Source organism: Pelodiscus sinensis, chromosome 9 (genome assembly GCF_049634645.1).
Source record: "Pelodiscus sinensis isolate JC-2024 chromosome 9, ASM4963464v1, whole genome shotgun sequence".
Lineage (NCBI taxonomy): Eukaryota > Metazoa > Chordata > Testudines > Trionychidae > Pelodiscus > Pelodiscus sinensis.
The window spans coordinates 14,271,005-14,289,868 of NC_134719.1; the positions used below are offsets into that span (position 1 = coordinate 14,271,005).

The 18,864-nt window shown below is 48.4% G+C and overlaps 1 protein-coding gene and 1 long non-coding RNA gene across 8 annotated transcripts in view; one reads left to right on the top strand and one right to left on the bottom strand.

Annotated features, from left to right (window-relative positions):
* MYSM1 (Myb like, SWIRM and MPN domains 1) overlaps positions 1 to 3,470 on the bottom strand; it is a 50,818-nt gene extending 47,348 nt beyond the window's left edge. For all 6 annotated transcript variants that reach the window (XM_075936089.1, XM_075936086.1, XM_075936085.1 and 3 more), the window contains exon 1: positions 3,341 to 3,470. In XM_075936089.1, coding sequence (XP_075792204.1) covers positions 3,341 to 3,414 — 74 coding nt within the window. In that variant the 5' untranslated portion in view covers positions 3,415 to 3,470. The remainder of the gene's footprint in view (positions 1 to 3,340) is intronic.
* Positions 3,361 to 18,864, top strand: part of LOC142830552 (uncharacterized) — a 30,656-nt gene continuing 15,152 nt past the window's right edge. Inside the window, exons 1-4 of one of the 2 annotated variants that reach the window (XR_012905870.1) lie at positions 3,422 to 3,571; positions 8,104 to 8,216; positions 13,167 to 13,263; positions 18,244 to 18,314. This is a non-coding gene — a long non-coding RNA (uncharacterized LOC142830552). The other variant, XR_012905869.1, reaches the window with a different exon arrangement.

Below are 18,864 nucleotides of genomic sequence, written 5' to 3' on the forward strand. Positions count from 1 at the left end.
AACATCTTGTCACTGCAGGATTATTTTATCTGTCATTACTTTGTCCAGTCTTCTCTCTCTCAGAGCAGGTCTATACATAAAAACAGCAGCAGAATAGCTGCACTGCTGTAGCACTTCATTGATAAGTGTACTATGCTTCTCTGGTCAGTGTATCCCACTTCTTTCAGATACAGTAGCTATGCTGACTACATTAGGGGTTAAGTCAGTATGATTGTGTCACTCAGAGGTGTGGATTTTTCACATCCTAAGCAGTATAGTTATACTGTTGTAAGATTGCTGTCTAGTCCTGGGTTCAGTGAGGAAATACCATAACCCTGGGGAAATTACCATACAGACTGATATTTTACTGCTGGAAAACATTCCCTGACATTTAGCATAAGATTTTCTTAGTTCTACTTAATTACTGGGAAATTCACTCCTCTTTGAAAAACAGTTATTAGCTACTCCTGAGGAGCCCCGTGCCATTCTGTGTTACTGCCTATGTATCAGAGGCAAGAATGTGGGGAGCCAGGCGAGAGCTGGTCCACAAGGGGAGTCAGTTTAAAAACCAGCTCCCCTCATCGACTGGCTATTGCCCTGTGCCGTGCCTCTGATAAAGAGGCAGCTACATAGGATGGCAGCAGCAGCCCCTGGCCTGGAGGGGGGGGGGAATGTTTCAGAACTACTGGACTTGGCACGAGCCAAGCTGCCTGCTTACGAGGCTCCTAATACACTTTAAATGCAGAGCCACAGCGGGGTTAGGTCCCAGACTCAGCATGAGCCAGGACTAAGTCAGGCTGCTGGCCAACCTGCTAAAAAAATGTACTGGAGGGAAATGTGTGTAGTCTATAGCATTCATCTATAAGCTTTTGCTTATCATTAATCAACTATTCTATTACATCCCTACATTGTGTCTTGGACTACACTGAGAAATTACATTGGTAAAGATAGGTCAGAGGTGTGAAAAAACACCTCTATTTCAACAAAAACCCAGTAGTTGCAACCATATTGACAAAGGAAGGCTTCTATTGATGTGGCTAACTTTGTTCAGGGAGATGGTGGTCTATCCTGACAGAAAAACCTCTGATGGCACAGACCGTATCTATACTTCAGGACTATGCTACATAGCTATTTGTAATCTGTAATGTAGCTATATTCTTCATCCCAAAATTGCTTTGGAGAGCTCAATATAGATACAGAAGAGGGGGCAGTGAGTTATACGGATCCATGAGGCCCAGGCACCAGGAATATTCCTGGTCCAAGAGTCCTGGTCCAGCAAAATTTGGGGCTTAGTCTCTTCCTTAGTCCCACCTGCCATCCCTGGGCAGTGTAGTGGGGCTAGAGTGGCTTCCTGCCTGCTCACTCCTTTCTGCAGCCTGGGGGGAGAGGCAAGATGTCTTTACAGACTGCTCATCCCTGAGCACCCCTGTGGGCAATGGGAACTGGGGGAGCAGTGCCTGCAGGCAGCAGCACACAGAGACCCTCCCCCCCCACACATCCCTCCTGCCTAAGAACCACTGCCAGAGAGGAATACCGCAGGTAAGCCACAAATGGACAGGTCGTGTTCAGCTTTGCTAGCTCTTGCTGTATTTTTCATAAAGCCCCAGCTGCTGGTGTCTGAGCTCAGTATCTCTGCTATCCATAGAGGGGCTTACAAGTGCTTTGGAAGACAAGGTCATAATTCAAAATCATCTGGACAAACTGGAGAAATGGTCTGAGGTAAATAGGATGAAGTTTAATAAAGACAAATGTAAAGTACTCCACTTAGGAAGGAACAATCCGTGTCACATATACAGAACCAGAGAGTACTACAGAAAGATCTAGGGGGCATAGTGGACCACAAACTAAATATGAGCCAAAAGTTTCACACTGTTGCAAAAAAAAGCAAACATGATTGTGGGATACATTCACAGGAGTTTTGTGAGCAAGGCGTGAGGAGGAGGAGAGAATGTTCTCCTTGAGCTCTGATGATAGGACCAGAAACAATGGGCCTGAATTACAGCAAGGGAGATTTAAGTTGGACATTAGGATGATCTAGATCAGTGGTTCCCAACCTTTCTTTTGCCGGGGACTGGCAAAGCAATTCATAAACCTTTGGCGGACCGGTAACATTTTTGTATTTGCATATTCATTATGCAAATAATGAATATGCAAATACAATACTGCCTAACCGCCTAGCCCCAACCCAACCCCCTGCTCCCCTTTAACCTCCACCCCTGCACCCTATGTCCTTTGCCCTTTTAACTTCTGAGCCCGATAGCCCATGCCAACACCGTCTTGCCCCATGACCCCAGTGCACCCTCACCCAACACCTCTTAGACCTCAAGCCAATATTCCCCAGAGAAGGCTTGCCCCTCCTCCCCCAGGGAAGACTGGCTGCTACCACAGTGCATAAAGAAGGAGCGGCTGTTGGTGACCCACACTCTCCCTCCTCCTTCACGCCTCCTCCCCCCCAACATGCAGGTCTTTACACCCCCATGGGTAGAGGGGGCAAAGCGCAGAGCTCCAGCTGGCCACCATTACTGATGGAGAGGAAGGGAGGCGACTCCTCCTGCAGCTGCCTCAGCATCACCGCTAGCAAAAGCGGCCGCGCAGGCAGCGTGCGGAGCCCCGGCTGGCTGCCATTCCTGAGGGAAGAAGGCTCTGCCTCCTCCTCCACCGCCTCAGCCCTAGTACCACCAGCAGCAAACACACCGGGTGGGCACGGGGAGCAGTCGTTGGCGACATGTGCACTCCCTCCGCCTCCCCAAGCACGAGCAGGGAGGAAGGCACCTGCTGCTCCACCTCCTCCTGCTGTGCCTCAGCCCCCCTGGCTGCCAGAGAGACGAACAGCTGACGTAAGCTTCGGCAGCTGCCACAGCCCGGCAGCCAGGGGGCTGCGATCCAGCAGGGGTCCGCGGACCGGCGGTGGGGAACCACCGATCTAGACGGTGCGTGGCCCTGGCGAAAGGGGGAACTGGCCTCCCAAGGGCCCTCCCCGTTGTCGGTCTCTCCAGCAATGCGAAGGGAAGTTTCTGGTTTGAAAACGGGACCCGAGCGCCCGCCCGGGCTCAGACACCAGCCAGCAGGCCCCCGGGCTGCCCGCCCCGCACCCCAACTCGCTTCTTTCACGCCGGTGTCAGGACGCGGCGCCGTGCGGCCCCCTCAGGCGCACAGCGCTCTCCAGCGGGGTGACGGGCGCGCCGCGGCGCAGAGCCCGGGGGAGAGGCCGGCTCCCTCCGCCGCGCCGCTCCGAGCGAGGGGTGCCCGGGGCCTGCAGCGAGCCGGCTCGCCCCACAGAGTCTCCCCGCGCGCGCGGGCGGCGCCTCAGGGGGAGGAGAGCTGAGCGCTCCCGGGGGCGGAGTCTCCCCCGCTCGCTCACCCCCGCAGCGCCCCGCCGGCCGCGGCCGCATCCCCTTCGACGTCCACGTCCGCCTCCTCCGCCGCCGCCGCCATGGCTCCGCCGCCCTCGGGTCGCGCGAGAGAGGCGGGGCCGCGGCGCCCCGCCCCCTCCCCTGTCCCTCGGCGCCGCTGAGCAGGCGCAAAACGTGGAGCAGGCGCAGGACGACGGTTGAAGCCGCGGCCCGACTCTTCCTGCTTCGCTTCGCCCTCAGTCAGTATCTACGGCCACCGGGCGGCGCAGCGGGGGGGCGGGGCAACTAGCGGGGCTTGGGGGAGAGCCGTGAATGGAAGAAGGGATCAAAGGGGCAAATACCATGGAGAGAGGGGGGAGAAGGGCCAGTACCATGGGGGGACAGAGGGGAGAAGGGCCAGTACCATGGGGGGGGAGAGGGGAGAAGGGCAAATACCATGGGGGGGAGAGAGGGGGGAGAAGGGCAAATACCATGGGGGGGAGTGGGGGGAGAAGGGCAAATACCATGGGGGGAGAGGGGGGAGAAGGGCAAATACCATGGGGGGAGAGGGGGGAGAAGGGCAAATACCATGGGGGGAGAGAGGGGAGAAGGGCAAATACCATGGGGGGGAGTGGGGGGAGAAGGGCAAATACCATGGGGGGAGAGGGGGGAGAAGGGCAAATACCATGGGGGGAGAGAGGGGAGAAGGGGAAATACCATGGGGGGGAGAGGTGGGAGATGGGCAAATACCATGGGGGGAGAGGGGGGAGAAGGGCAAATACCATGGGGGGAGAGGGGGGAGAAGGGGAAATACCATGGGGGGGAGAGGCGGGAGAAGGGCAAATACCATGGGGGGGGAGAGGGGGGAGATGGGCAAATACCATGGGGGGGGAGAGGGGGGAGAAGGGCAAATACCATGGGGGGGGAGAGGGGGGAGAAGGGCAAATACCATGGGGGGGAGAGAGGGAAGAAGGGCAAATACCATGGGGGGGAGAGGGGGGAGAAGGGCAAATACCATGGGGGGAGAGGGGGGAGAAGGGCAAATACCATGGGGGGGAGAGGGGGGAGATGGGCAAATACCATGGGGGGGAGAGGGGGGAGATGGGCAAATACCATGGGGGGGGAGAGGGGGGAGAGGGGGGAGATGGGCAAATACCATGGGGGGGAGATGGGCAAATACCATGGGGGGGAGAGGGGGGAGAAGGGCAAATACCATGGGGGGGAGAGAGGGAAGAAGGGCAAATACCATGGGGGGAGAGGGGGGAGAAGGGCAAATACCATGGGGGGAGAGGGGGGAGAAGGGCAAATACCATGGGGGGAGAGGTGGGAGATGGGCAAATACCATGGGGGGGGAGAGGGGGGAGATGGGCAAATACCATGGGGGGGAGAGGGGGGAGAAGGGCAAATACCATGGGGGGAGAGAGGGAAGAAGGGCAAATACCATGGGGGGAGAGGGGGAGAAGGGCAAATACCATGGGGGGAGAGAGGGGAGAAGGGCAAATACCATGGGGGGGAGTGGGGGGAGAAGGGCAAATACCATGGGGGGAGAGGGGGGAGATGGGGAAATACCATGGGGGGGGAGAGGGGGGAGAAGGGCAAATACCATGGGGGGGAGAGGGGGGAGAAGGGCAAATACCATGGGGGGGAGAGGGGGGAGAAGGGCAAATACCATGGGGGGGGAGAGAGGGAAGAAGGGCAAATACCATGGGGGGGGGAGAGGGGGGAGATGGGCAAATACCATGGGGGGGAGAGGGGGAAGATGGGCAAATACCATGGGGGGGAGAGGGGAGAGATGGGCAAATACCATGGGGGGGAGAGGCGGGAGAAGGGCAAATACCATGGGGGGGAGAGGGGGGAGAAGGGCAAATACCATAGGGGGGAGAAGGGCAAATACCATGGGGGGGAGAGAGGGAAGAAGGGCAAATACCATGGGGGGGAGAGGCGGGAGAAGGGCAAATACCATGGGGGGGGAGAGGGGGGAGAAGGGCAAATACCATGGGGGGGAGAGAGGGAAGAAGGGCAAATACCATGGGGGGGAGAGGGGGGAGAAGGGCAAATACCATGGGGGGAGAAGGGCAAATACCATGGGGGGGAGAGGGGGGAGATGGGCAAATACCATGGGGGGGAGAGGGGGAAGATGGGCAAATACCATGGGGGGGAGAGGGGAGAGATGGGCAAATACCATGGGGGGGAGAGAGGGGAGAAGGGCAAATACCATGGGGGGGAGAGGCGGGAGAAGGGCAAATACCATGGGGGGGGGAGAGGGGGAAGATGGTCAAATACCATGGGGGGGGGAGGGGGGAGAAGGGCAAATACCATGGGGGGGAGAGAGGGAAGAAGGGCAAATACCATGGGGGGAGAGGGGGGAGAAGGGCAAATACCATGGGGGGGAGAGGGGGGAGAAGAGCAAATACCATGGGGGGGGGGAGAGAGGGGAGAAGGGGAAATACCCTGGGGAGAAGGGCAAATACTCAGGGGAGGAGGGAGAAAAGGGTAAATACCCAGGGCGGGGGAAAGAGAGGAGATCAGAGGGGCAAATACCAACAAGAGTCGGAAGAGAGGGGTAAATGCCATGGGGAGGGGGAAAGAGAGGGGCAGAACGAGGTGCAGCAGCACAGCTTTGTTGCTAACTGCCCCCCCATACCGTCGTCTTCAGCCCACCCTAAGATGTTCATCCCCAACTGAACATCCAACAATGGCCTCCTTTCAAAATAGGTCTCCTCCCAGTTCACCATCCCAGTCTTCTCCCTACCTCTGCCACATCTTGCTGACTGCAGGCACTGGGTAGAAGTGCTGCACAATAGAAACAGTGACTGCAGAGCACACAGTGCAGTTCACCAATGCTCCACTTGGAGCTGTTTGAATCCTAAATCAGAGTCATCACTGTGATGAAAGTGTCAAAGTCTTGGAAGTAAATTAGGCTTCTGGCAGGTTTAGGAACTGCTCTGGTCTATGTTATTTCCAGTGGATATAATTAGAGTAGTGCAAACTTCTGAGATAGGCATTTGTAAAGGAGCATGCACAGAGAAGTCCTGTTCCATGACCTGCTTCTAATACAATATAAAAATGAATAGTAGTGACAATGTAAAGCAGCCCCTCTATCAATAAAATGTATTCCTGCAGTTATCTAAAGTGTCTACGTCAATATTGTTTCAGTGGTGCAAATTGTTCCATCCTTTCCCAATCATTATCCAACCGTGCACATATGGGATTTGGAACTGCTTCTCAGTTGTGTGCCCAGAACTAAGGGACAGGTACGCAGAGAAACAGATTAAGACATGGCGGCTACGTCTAGACTGGCATGATTTTCCGTAAATGCTTTTAACTGAAAAGTTTTCCGTTAAAATCATTTGCGGAAAAGAGCGTCTAGATTGGAACGGACGCTTTTCCGCAAAAGCAGTTTTTGTGGAAAAGCGTCCTTGCCAATCTAGACACGCTTTTGCACAAGAAAGCCCCGATCACCATTTTCGCGATCAGGGCTTTTTTGCGCAAAACAAATCTGAGCTGTCTACACTGGCCCTTTTGCGCAAAAGCTTTTGCGCAAAAGGACTTTTGCCCGAACGGGAGCAGCATAGTATTTCCACAAGAAGCACTGATTTCTTACATGAGATTGTCAGTGTTCTTGCGGAAATTCAAGCGGCTAGTGTAGACAGCTGTCAAGTTTTTGGGGCTTTGGGACCCAGGGGGTGCCAGATTATCAGATATGCCGGACTATCGGAAGGGGGGGCTATGTGGGGTCTGGGATGGGAGGATGCCACCCTAGACCCCTCATAGCCCCCCCTTCCAATAGTCCGGCTCTGCCCCAGGCGTCCCTGATTCAGCCGCTGCTGGTCAGTTTCAACAGCGGCTGAATCTGGACGCCTGGGACAGAGCAGCTGGGGCGCTGCCAGGTTGGTCTCCGCAGCGCCGCACCTCGGCGCTGTGGGGACCAACCTGGCAGCACCCCAGCTGCTCTACCTCAAGTGTCCCCAAGTCAGCTGCTGCTGAAACTGATCAGCGGCTGATTCCAGGAAGCCTGGGGCAGAGCAGCTCTGCCTTGGGCTTCCTGTAGTCAGCCGCTGGTCAGTTTCAGCAGCGGCTGAATAGGGGACACCTGGGGTGCTGCCCAGTTGGTCCCGCAGCCCCGAGGGGCAGCGCTAGGGGACCTACCCGGCAGCGCCCCAGCTGCTCTGCCTCCGGCTTCCCCGATTTAGCCGCTGGTCAGTTTTAGCAGTGGCTGAATAGGAGAAGCTGGGGGCAGAGCAGCTCCAATGGTCTGGCTGCCCAGAGCACTTCCGGGTTCCTGATGGTGCCAGACCATCAGGAGTGCCGGACCATCGGAGTTTTACTGTATTAGGTTTGGATTTGTGCAGGCATCAGCTTGTAATACAAATTGGGAGTTCCTGACCAGTAAAAACATTTAGCATTGTCTTCTCTGAATTGAAAATGAAAAAACATTTCGGCTGTCTACCTTTATTGTAGGGATTGCCACTGAACCCAGCCAAGAGGGGAACATGGTGGGTTGGCTGAGCTAGAGTGAATTACTACATCCCAAGGAGAGTGATCTCGAAGGAGTCTTGTGATGTGGGAAGATCAAAGACTTCACTCACCCTGGGCTGAGATTATGAACCTTGGCTATGAAATGCCCCTGTTGTCTGGGAATAAAAATCTGGCACAAGGAGCCCTTTCACTTCCACTGGAAGTGAAGCTTTGAGAAGCCTTTTTGATTTAATTTAATTTAAGGAGTTCTGGCTGCATGAAGCCTCTTTCCTCTGGCTATTTGAATTTTGAACCCTGGATGATTTTTTTTCAGATGGCCTTGGTGTTCCAGTCCAGATCTGTTTTTCATCTTCATAAGAGACCCTTTACCCTTTCTGCTAATTAGATCAACAGTGATAATGATGGAGATGGCAAAATACAGTAAGGGTAAGGGTCTTTATTAGATGAAATATGACTTCAGATTTGATTCTGTTAAAAAGTTGTTACACAACTACCAACCAATACAAATATGTTAATTTTACAGAAAAATCTACTGGAAGAAATAACATTATTGAACACTTGACTGCATACAATACAATGTAAACATTGCAGTTTTGTGCTAGAACATGTTAGCCTGAAAGACATTTCAAACTGACAAGAGTGTTTTCATTGTCCATCTTGAGAAAAGCAAAAAAGTAAACAAATGGCAACTATGCATGTAAAATGAAAATTAATTTTATAATTTTTGTTGTTTATAACATAGGATATTTTAATTAAATATACTGGTTAATATTGAATTTAATTATTTAGCACTTTTTTACTAACCCCAACCATTACTGGCTAACAACAACCATTCAGAAATCTTGGGTCAGGCTCCAGAAAATCTTGATAGTTCATCTTAAATGTCATGAAATTAAAAAAAATAAATAAATGTGGGATTCTTATTTTCATTCTGATTTTTTGAAGCAGTAATGTTCACATGTTCAAGCTTTATTTTTAAACAGCAAAGGCTAGAACATTTATTTTTAAGATATTAATGAGGGTTTTTTTGTGCTTACTTGACTCTTCAAGCTGGGACTCTAAGAAAGACACCAAATATGATGAGATTCGTATTAAAATCGAGCACTGTCAACATGCAGTAAATCAACAATGGGATACGCACACACACCACCTCTGACTGTTAGCATCCATATCTGCATCTGCAAAAATGAGCCGTGGATTATGGATGTTAAATTTAGATTAATTGGCTAATTGAATGGTCGATGCAATTTGCATTGACTATTCAATTAGTCACTAAGGGTGCCTCTGCCTTTGAAGTGTAGCAACAGCCCCAGGGAAAGTGCTGCGGGAAGCACAGGGCCAGTGGGGGACTCAAGCAGTCCCACACTGGCCCCATGCTCCCCAAGGTGTTTCAAAACAGCAGTACCTCATGGAGCTCATGGTCTGCTGGGGACTCTGAGTTCCCAGCTGACCCTGGGCTCCATGCCTTTGAAACACCATGGAGAGCCCAGTGTCAGGCTCCATGCAGCGTTTCAAAGTGACAGCGTCACATGGAACCCAGGGCCAGCTGGGGACTCCCTAGCTGGCCCTGAGCTGCATGCCGTGTTTCAAAGTGGCAGACACTGGACTCCATGCGGTGCTGCCAATTTGACGCAGCCTCCTGTTCCGCCCTCCCCCTTGCTGCCTCTTTCTGCTAGAGGCAACAAGGTCAGGAGGAAGCAACTAGTCGACTACTGTGTTGACTGACTGATAAGCATTTGCTTATCGTGTAGTCGACTAGTTCACATATTTCGTGGATATATGCAGATTTGCATAGTTCTAGATAAATATTTGTATCCACATCCATATTCACAAAAATAAGCTGTGGATATCCATGAATGTGCAGGGTTCTAGTAATAGTCTATATATCCATATTGTGTGAAATTGTAATCCTGCACTTAAATATTTTAATTTATTTCTCCTCACAATTTAATTTTATTAACATTTTCTTTTTCAAAAGTGTTACAACCTGAGCTTGACTATCAGTTGCACTACATTCTGCTACTTGCAGTGGAGTCTTTTTGACACTATTAGTGGCGTGTAAATTTGCTTTTTCTCTGTGAGACCAGCTGACAAGTAAGTTTACAGAGTTAAAATGACCAGCCTTGCAAGCACAGTGCAATGGGGTATCCTTGTTGTTGTCTAAAGCATTAATGGCCGATCCATTGCTCAACAACAAATTAATCAAGTCACTGTGTCCATGTTCTGCTGCAAGATGCAGTGGAGTCTTTCTCCAAATATTTTTATCATCAATATTTTTATTCTTCCCTGCTGTCAAAAGGATCTGTACTATTTCTGCATTTCCTTTGATGATCGCATAGTGCATTGGTGTGCAGCCATCCATATCTTTAACTCCAAATCTGGCCTTCTGGGCTAAGAGAACTTTCACTATATTGAGATGACCTCCCATAGCTGCAGTGTGAAGTGGGGTCTTTTTCTCCTTGTCCATTGCATAAGGATCAGCCTTAAAACTAAGAAGCAGCTGCACCATTTCATGATCTCCCTGTTCGGCAGCAAGATGTAAGGGTGTCTTTGAGTGCTTATCTTTTACATTAACATTGGCTTGGTGGTGTAGCAGCTGTCGAGCCACATCAACATTACCTCTTTGGCTTGCAATATGCAAGGGAGTGACTAATTCCTTAGTGACAGCATTAATTTTGGCCCCAGCATTGATTAAAATGTCAACTATTGATTCCTTATTGTGAAGTGCAGCAACATGGATTGGGGTTTGCTTTCCCTGGCTTGTGATATTAGCATTCATTCCTTTGCGGAGAAGCAGATTTGTAATGGAGACTGCACCAGTTTGAACTGCCAAGTGTAAAACTGTGTTTGAGTTGGGCATCTTCTCCTCCAAACTAGCTCCCTTTACAATGAGAACTTCTGCAGTCTCTGTTTTACCCATTTCACATGCCATGAGTAAAGGTGTGTATTGCATTTCATTGTGGGCATTTATATCTGTGCCTTTGTCTAGTAAAGCTACGACAATGCCGTGCAGGTTCTTCTGTACAGCTTTAAACAGAGCTGACTCCATCGTGTCAGGGGACAGTCCTTTAGAATATTCCAACAGCATTTTTAATATGGATTGTTTGTTTTTGTTGCAGGCTACATCGATGATGTACCAGTCAATACTGGCTCCTGCTTCTAGCAATACCTTTACGGTTTCCTCAGATCCCTGGGAAATGGCATAACCCAAAGCAGTCTGTCCCTTCTCATCCTTTGCATCAACTGTGGCACCATTCTTTAAAAGCATTTGTGCCAGATTGCTCTCATCTTTGAGGGCTGCCATGTGTAAGAAGTTTTGCCGGTTCTTGTAGCATCTTACTTCTTCTTTCAGGATCCTCTTCAGTATGTGAATGTGGTCATTCTGAGCAGCCAAATGAAGTGGGGTCTTAGCTTCTTTATCCAAACTGTATATGTAGGTACCAGCTTGGAGAAGCACATCCACTGCATCATCCTGGCCTTTTTCAGCAGCCCTGTGCAGTGGTGTTCTTCCTTTTTTGTCCTTTACATCTAATTCAGCACCTTTGTTAATTAAATATTCAATTATTGTGGCATGGCCATTAGCAGCTGCAATATGCAGAAGTGTTTCATTTGAAGAGTTTACTGCATTAATATCATTCTTCTTCAATACATTCTTGAGATCAGGAAGATCACCTTTAGTAGCTGCATCAAAGATACTAACAGCCTTAGAATAGTCTTTCTTGAGTTTTCCTGCAAGTAAATTTGGTGTTTGTTTAACTTTCTCTTTAAGTGCTCTTTTGTGCTTTGATAAAATTTGTCTCGGAATATTTTTCTTCTCCTGGTGTTGTTCAGTGATTGTTTCAGTCCATTCCCTGTCATTTTCAAGTAGATAACCTACCAATTGTCTTCTAGTATCTCCAATACTTTCATTGACATCACTGACATATTTTTTTACACTGTTATATAGATTTGGCTCCAATTGTTTTAGACATGGATAAAAAAATAGCCTGCAAGCTCGCTCACCTTGAGAAATCAGGCTATCCAAAACCCGGGAGTTCTTTGCTATTCGTGTTCTGTAGTAGGACATAACCATTTTTTTCTCTGGGGTAAAAATACCATTGTTTATCAGCCAATTAAGAAGATGGTCTGGGTTGTTTATGCCTTCTACCAGTTCCTCCTTTTTTGTCTTTAGAACGTCTATGGCATATGGATTTGTAAACAAGCTATTTGAATACATAATCATATGAGTAACTTCTCAAAAAATGGCTTCAGTTATCATTTGAAGTTGAACCTGACTATGGAGCAGCAGAGCAGGATCACATTATTTCACAAATTCTTTCATAAAGAATCACTGTACCAACAACAGTACTTGAATTAGAAATCACTGAAGAATATTGGGAAAGAAATCCAAAACTCCTCACCTTTAATTTTGCATCTTTGTTAGAAGTTTTTTGATCCTCTTTGCTATTCTTTAGCGGCAAGTAGAGCTGAGTAATATAACAAAACACAAATCAGAATAATAAATGCATTCTGTCTAACATGGCTGTGAAATTAGAGAGGAAAAACTGCTTTTCTGCAGTTGGTAGTTAAGCTGCTATTCTTTGTTTACCAGGTTTGTCTTGGGATATAAACTTTTTTGTTTGCTTTTTGTTGGTGGCAATGTGATCTATTTGTTAAATGTGATAAAAGAAAATCAGCAACATAGTTACTGTTGCTATAATTACTTTAGCCTTCATGTAACATTAGATGCAATTGTACACACTGGTAGCTACGTAGGGGAAAACTCCAAAACGTGCAAGACTTAAAATAATAACAAAACACCAACCAAAAAAGTGAGCGTTTAGAAATAACAACCATTTCAAATTTGTTTTATAATTTCAAGATCATAAAAACATTAAAATATTTTAGTTATCACATACTAATGCCACATTTAATATAACCTGATGTTTAACTCATGACTAAATTTCAAGTCTTCCTAATTTATTTCTTAGGACTTTATTCATCAGTAAATTTGGGTCCATATGTCAAATTTGGGTCATCGGTTCCTTAGATTTCTGCACTGTGGCATTCTGAAAGGCCTGATTCTGATTCAGGACACTGATTTGGTTGTTGTCAGATTTTTCAGGGAGGGAGAAAACTAGATTGCCTTCTATTTCCCGTGCTGGTATAAACCTTTTAACTCTACCTTTTTTTAAACCAAAATTAATGACCTTGCAATGCTCAACAGATAATTTTCTAGCAATGTGTTTGACAAACAGCTGGATCAAGGTGTGATTCAGTGTGTTATGTCTAGAACAAAAGTAATAAGGCCCCAAACCTGAAAACACTTAAGGTGCTTAATTTAAGGAGTAGTCCCATTGACTTTAGCTCTTAATACTTTTTATCCATATATTTCAGGGTACTCTGCAGAGGGAGGCAGGGATCATGGTTCCAATTTTGTAGATTTGGAAACTGAGGCTGAGAGATGACATGACATGCCCAAGCCACACTCAAGGTCAGAAGCAGAATTGGAAACAAAATCTGAGAATAAAATCCTGACTCTCTTAAAGTCAGTAGAGGCCAGGGCAGATTCCGCCTCCCGAAAGGCTGCGGCCAGAGCTGAATGGGCAGGACCCTTGGGAGGCGGAATCTGCCCAAGCTGGGGCTGCCAGGAGGCTTTGCTGGTCCCCAAACAGTGTCCAGGGGTGGGAATGACTCTATCTAGGGCCTGGGTACCGCTCTGGATCAGCCTGCTGTAGGGAATGGGGCTGCAGCAGCACTGCCACCATTGCTCGGAGGGAAGACCCCCGGTAGAGGCTCTGGGGCAGCTGGACCTGGGGACTTTGAGGGCCTTCCCAGCAGCCAGAGGGCCTGAGGTACCACGTGGGAACAGGCCCACTGGAGATGCCATGTGGGGCCTGGTGTCTAAGGGGAGGCACTGGCTGCATGCTGGACGAGCCTGGGTACCCCCCTACTCGTGGGAAGCAACCACGGCACCATGTCCCCTTCTGGCGGCTGCCTGTGGTGTGCGACCAATGCGTGGGGCGGACTAAGCTTTGGCTCACTGCCAGCACACTCTCAGTGTGGGCTCTCAGCCCTCTAGCCCAGGGAGCTGCTTCAGCTGGAGCGAGGCTCGGGGCATGGCCCCTTTGTGCCAGGAACAGAGGCAGGCTCCGCATCCCTGGCCACCTGCCACCCCATCCTTCACCACACCATGAGTGGCAGTACCAGAGCCAAGCCCCCCTGGTGGAACCGCTGCTGCAGTCTAGCAGCCCCTGAGGCATCACAGAGGGGAAGCCCAGAAGCATTCGGAGTGGCTGCCAACATGGGCTGAGTGGGGGCAGGCTAGCTGGAGGGGGGAGTGAGACGCTTGCCTCTGCATGTTGGTTCCCAGAGACCCCCCCCCCCCCCCCCCACTGCATGGCTCCCTGGCCCTCTTTCCATCCTCCATGTGTGTCCTCGGCCCCTCTCCTGCCCCTTCACAGACTCCCATCCCCCTTTTTCAACCTGGCATTCCAAAGGAACCCCCTACTCTCTGCCCCTCCCTCCAGCCTCTTTCTTTGCCTCCTTTCCATTTCCTCTGCCCACAGACATCCCCCTTTCCCACTTCATAGCACCCCAGCCTTGTCACCTTTTCTGCCTCTTCTCTCCAGGCAACTGCCCTGATCCTGCTGTCACAGCACCCAGAGCATCCCCCCCAGAGAAATTCCTGCATACACATTTCTTTGGTGGTTAGGTTGCCTGTTCGTGGGAGGAGGCAGAGTGTGTGTAGGGAGGAAGGAAAGGGGATAACAGTGTATGTGGGGATGAGTGATGTGGTGAGGGAGAATGGTGCGGGTGAGGGGGATATAGCAATGGAGGCAGGGGGAGGGGCACTGTGGGGGTACGGAGGAAGAGGGGTTAGGGAAGGATGGGGGTGTAGGAATATGGAGGAAGGAGGTAGGAGTAGGGATAGACAGTGTAGGGTGGGTAGGGGAGGGGTTAGGGAGAGCAGGTTGGTGTAGGAATGGAGGTGGGATAGGGATGGAAAGAGCGGGGTGAGCTGTGGGTCATGGACTATATTATTGGTGGTTGGGGCAGGAGCGGGAAGGGTGCAGGCAGGGGGAACTGGCTGGCAATTTAAGTGCACGAGCGGGTGGGATGGGACGAGAGCTTCAGATATAGGGGCCTGTCCAGGAGTGTGGTAGACAGGAGTGGAGAAAGGTGAGGGTATGTCTACACTACAGTACTAATTCAAACTAACTTAATTCAAATTAGTTAATTCGAAATAAGATAATCCGAATTAGTGCATCTAGACCTAAAAACTAATTAGAATTAGAGTTTTGCTAATTCGAAATAGCATGTCCACATTGAGTGGACCGTGAACCGAAGTTAAGGCTGGCCGGAACCAGTGCCGGCAGGGCATCAGGTTAGGATTTAGAGCGTGGAGCTGCTGCCTCAGGCTAGCCGAGCGTTGTGCTTACAGGGACCCGACCCCCACCCCGGACAGACAGTTCTCAGGGTTCCCTGCTTGCTTGTCTAACTCGATGAGGGACAGCAAAGCAATCCTATCTTAGAGTGCCCTGAGTGCCCACACTCGGCACATCACAGCCCTCGGCCATCAGCCCGGCTGCACTTGCCGCAGGCTGCCTTCCGGGACGGGGTCAATCGGGGGGCTGTCAGGATCCAGGAGGCCCTGCAGGAGAGCTTCAACCCTGAGGACCCCACAGAGCCACCCCAGTCCTCCCCAACAGGGGCTCGTGTCCCATTCCTCCCTCACTTCCTTCCACTTACTCCTCCCTAGCCCCCCTTCCTGATGTAAAAAATAAAGGACACGTGTGTTCAAAAATAGAAACTCTCTTTATTTAACAAAACTGGGGGGGGGGAGATTAACCTCTGGGCAGACTAGGAAAAGGAGGTGGGAGAGGGGAAGAGAGAACGTGGAAGAGGGGAGGGGGAAACCTGGGAGGAGGGAGCTGGAAGGGGGAAGCCAGGGGAAGAAGGAGGAGGGAAAGTATAAAACTATGGCATGTCATATCTTCAGTACTGTGTACGGATGTGGTCTCCTCACCTCAAAAAAGATATTTTGGCCTTGGAAAAGGTTCAGAAAAGGGCAACTACAATGATTAGGGGTTTGGAACAGGTCCCATATGAAGAGAGGCTAAAGAGACTGGGACTTTTCAGCTTAGAAAAGAGGAGACTGAGGGGGGATATGATAGAGGTCTATAAAATCATGAGTAGTGTGGAAAGGGTGAATAAAGAAAAGTTATTTATTAGTTCCCATAATAGAAGGACTAGAGGACACCAAATGAAATTAATGGGTAGCAGGCTTAAAACTAATAAAAGAAAGTTCTTCTTCACACAGCACATAGTCAACCTGTGGAACTCCTTGCCACAGGAGGCTGTGAAGGCTAGAACTATAACAGAGATTAAAGAGAAGTTAGATAAATTAATGGAGGTTGGGTCCATGGAGTGCTATTAGCCAGGGGGTAGGAATGGTGTCCCTGGCCTCAGTTTGTGGAAGGTTGGAGATGGATGGCACGAGACAAATCGCTTGGTCATTGTCTTCGGTCCATCCCCTCTGGGGTACTTGGTGCTGGCTGCTGTCGGCAGACAGGCTACTGGGCTAGATGGACCTTTGGTCTGACCCACTACGGCCATTCTTAGGTTCTTATGTTCTAAGCTCAGGGTCGGGGGTCTCACTGGACCAACTTGATTTTCATGCAAACTTGCTCCTGGGTTTGCATGTGGCCTTTGGTGGCCAGGCTAGCAGCTATCCTGCCCTAAACAGCTGCTTTCCTGTGCCTAGTGCGGAGATTGTGGACGTTGGAGGCCTCCCCCCAAACCTCGATGAGGTCTATGATCTCCGCACTAGACCAGGTGGGCGCCCATCTCTTGCGGCCCTGGGCAGGCTCCTGTGAGCCGCCAGCCTGGTCCTGGGAAGAGGCGGACGGCTGGGTGGCAGCGGGTGGCTGGCTCATGCCGTGCCAGGCGCAGGGCGCTGGCAGGCTTGCAACTGGCACAAGTAATGTAGCCAAAAATTCAAACTAGCGGTTTGTGTAGCCGCTATTAAAGTTAATTTGAATTAACTTTGTAGTGTAGACATACCCTGAGTGACTTGGGGCCATGGATCATACAGCTAGATTCAGAGCAAGATTAACAGACTCTCTGGGCGCAAAAGCAACCAAAGAAAGGGGGGTTGGCAAGCGTAGCAAGCGGGGGACACATCCTTTAGTATTCTTAATGTTTTTAAGTGAAAGCAAATAAATCTATACCTTGCAGCATGTTAAATCAACATTATGGTAAATGCTGTTTCACTTGGAAGTGACCAGCAGAGGACACTGTGTCTCTATCAACCATGTTTTAGTAGGCAGAACCTGGCATGGTGCTCTATAATTAATCATCCAAGGTCCAGAGCCCCCAGCTGTGGTTACTGTCTTCTGTTAAAATTAAATGTAATGTAACCAAATGACTTTCAAAACCTTCTTACATTCTCTAGGGCATTTTCCTGATAAAACTGATGGAAAAGCCAAACATAAAAATATCAACAGTGAGTGAAATTGTGTTATTAATGTTTCCCAATGTGTGTTTTAATTTCAGTTAAGTGAAACAAATGCCAAGTGTTTATTAAAAACATATCTTTTGTAGAATAGACAGCATATAATAGATACAGCACCCATGCCATTTATCTCAACATCACTAATACATTTGGATAATCAAGGGAATTAATTAATAAACATAAATTGGAGACATAACATTGTTTTAAATAACTAGGGGTTTAACCAAGGATTCGCTGGTTAAGGTTTTTATTTGTCTAGCTATAGAAAATGCACAGCCTCAGTGTTAGAAGTGTTAATTAGGAGTGGTGATCTTAAGTCAAATAAACTCTTGTGATTTTGAGTAAGGAATGTACACTTTGTCAATGAAATTTTACATAAGGAAATATTTTATAAGAGCTCTCTGTTTTAACATTGTAAGACCATGTTCCTTCTGGGATTTCTTAAATTCTTAAGGCTGACCTTTCTATAAATGTTCATTCCTAAAAGAGACGCAAAATTAAGCTAAACAACTTGCATAAAAAGCTTTTGGTCACATTCTGATCTGTAAATCCAGAGCAATTCCAGCAAAATAAATGGAGCTGTTCTAGGTTTACTCCAGTTAGCAAGCAGAATTTGAGCCTTTGTGATTATAAAATGCCCATAGCAATTTTTCCTAAACCAATTTAACGTAACTTTAAAAGGAAATAATGTTTTGTCACACTGTAAGACAGTTTTAATTACTATTATTTATTAAGTTATTACAGTTAAATATCAAATATTGGATGCAGTGCAGGCATTTACCTAAACAAAGCCCTGCCAACACAATAGAACTATGTCCATTTCTCTCCCCTACCACTCTGTTTTTGCCTCTCTCTGGAGGAAATCCATTTACAGTAAATTGTACACAAGCTTTATTTATTCTGTCAGAAGAATCTGAAAGCATTTTTATTAGTTCCACAGCTGGATTTTCTTTTCAGAAGCTGAAGAAATACAGTTGCAAGACTTTCTGAACTAAATGTAGACAACCACAACATCATTATTCATTCTGGTAAGAAATATGGTTTCATAATTAGCCTAAAAAAGTCACTAACTCTTCAGCTACAGTATAATGGCAGCATGTCTTAGATTCCAGTAATACCACCAAGGCAGAAAGATGCTTCACTTACATAAGTGGATAAATAGACTTTAAAGACAGAATCAACTGTTTCTCACTAGATCATCATATTAGTGGGTTGAAATAAGTGACTTCTGTAATTGTTCTCCTCTGGTGACTATACACCCTTAGGACTCATAAAAAGGCAATTCATTTTTTCTTGTTGTTGCTGTCAATCCCTCTCTTTTTCAGGCCCCTAGTTTTATGGATAATTTCTAATATTCTAGCTTTATATCATGTCTCTATTAGTTTACCTTTATACAGTCCAAAGTTCTTTTCCTCCCTCTGAGCTGTTATTGATTGCTAGTACACATTGTAGATTCTTAATTTGTTACTCGTTACCTTAATTTGACAGATGCTTTTCAGAGAGTAGTTATAATTAAAAAATAGAACTTTTTGCAAGAATATGTTTAGTCCTCTAATCAGGATAACTTTTGCCTGCACA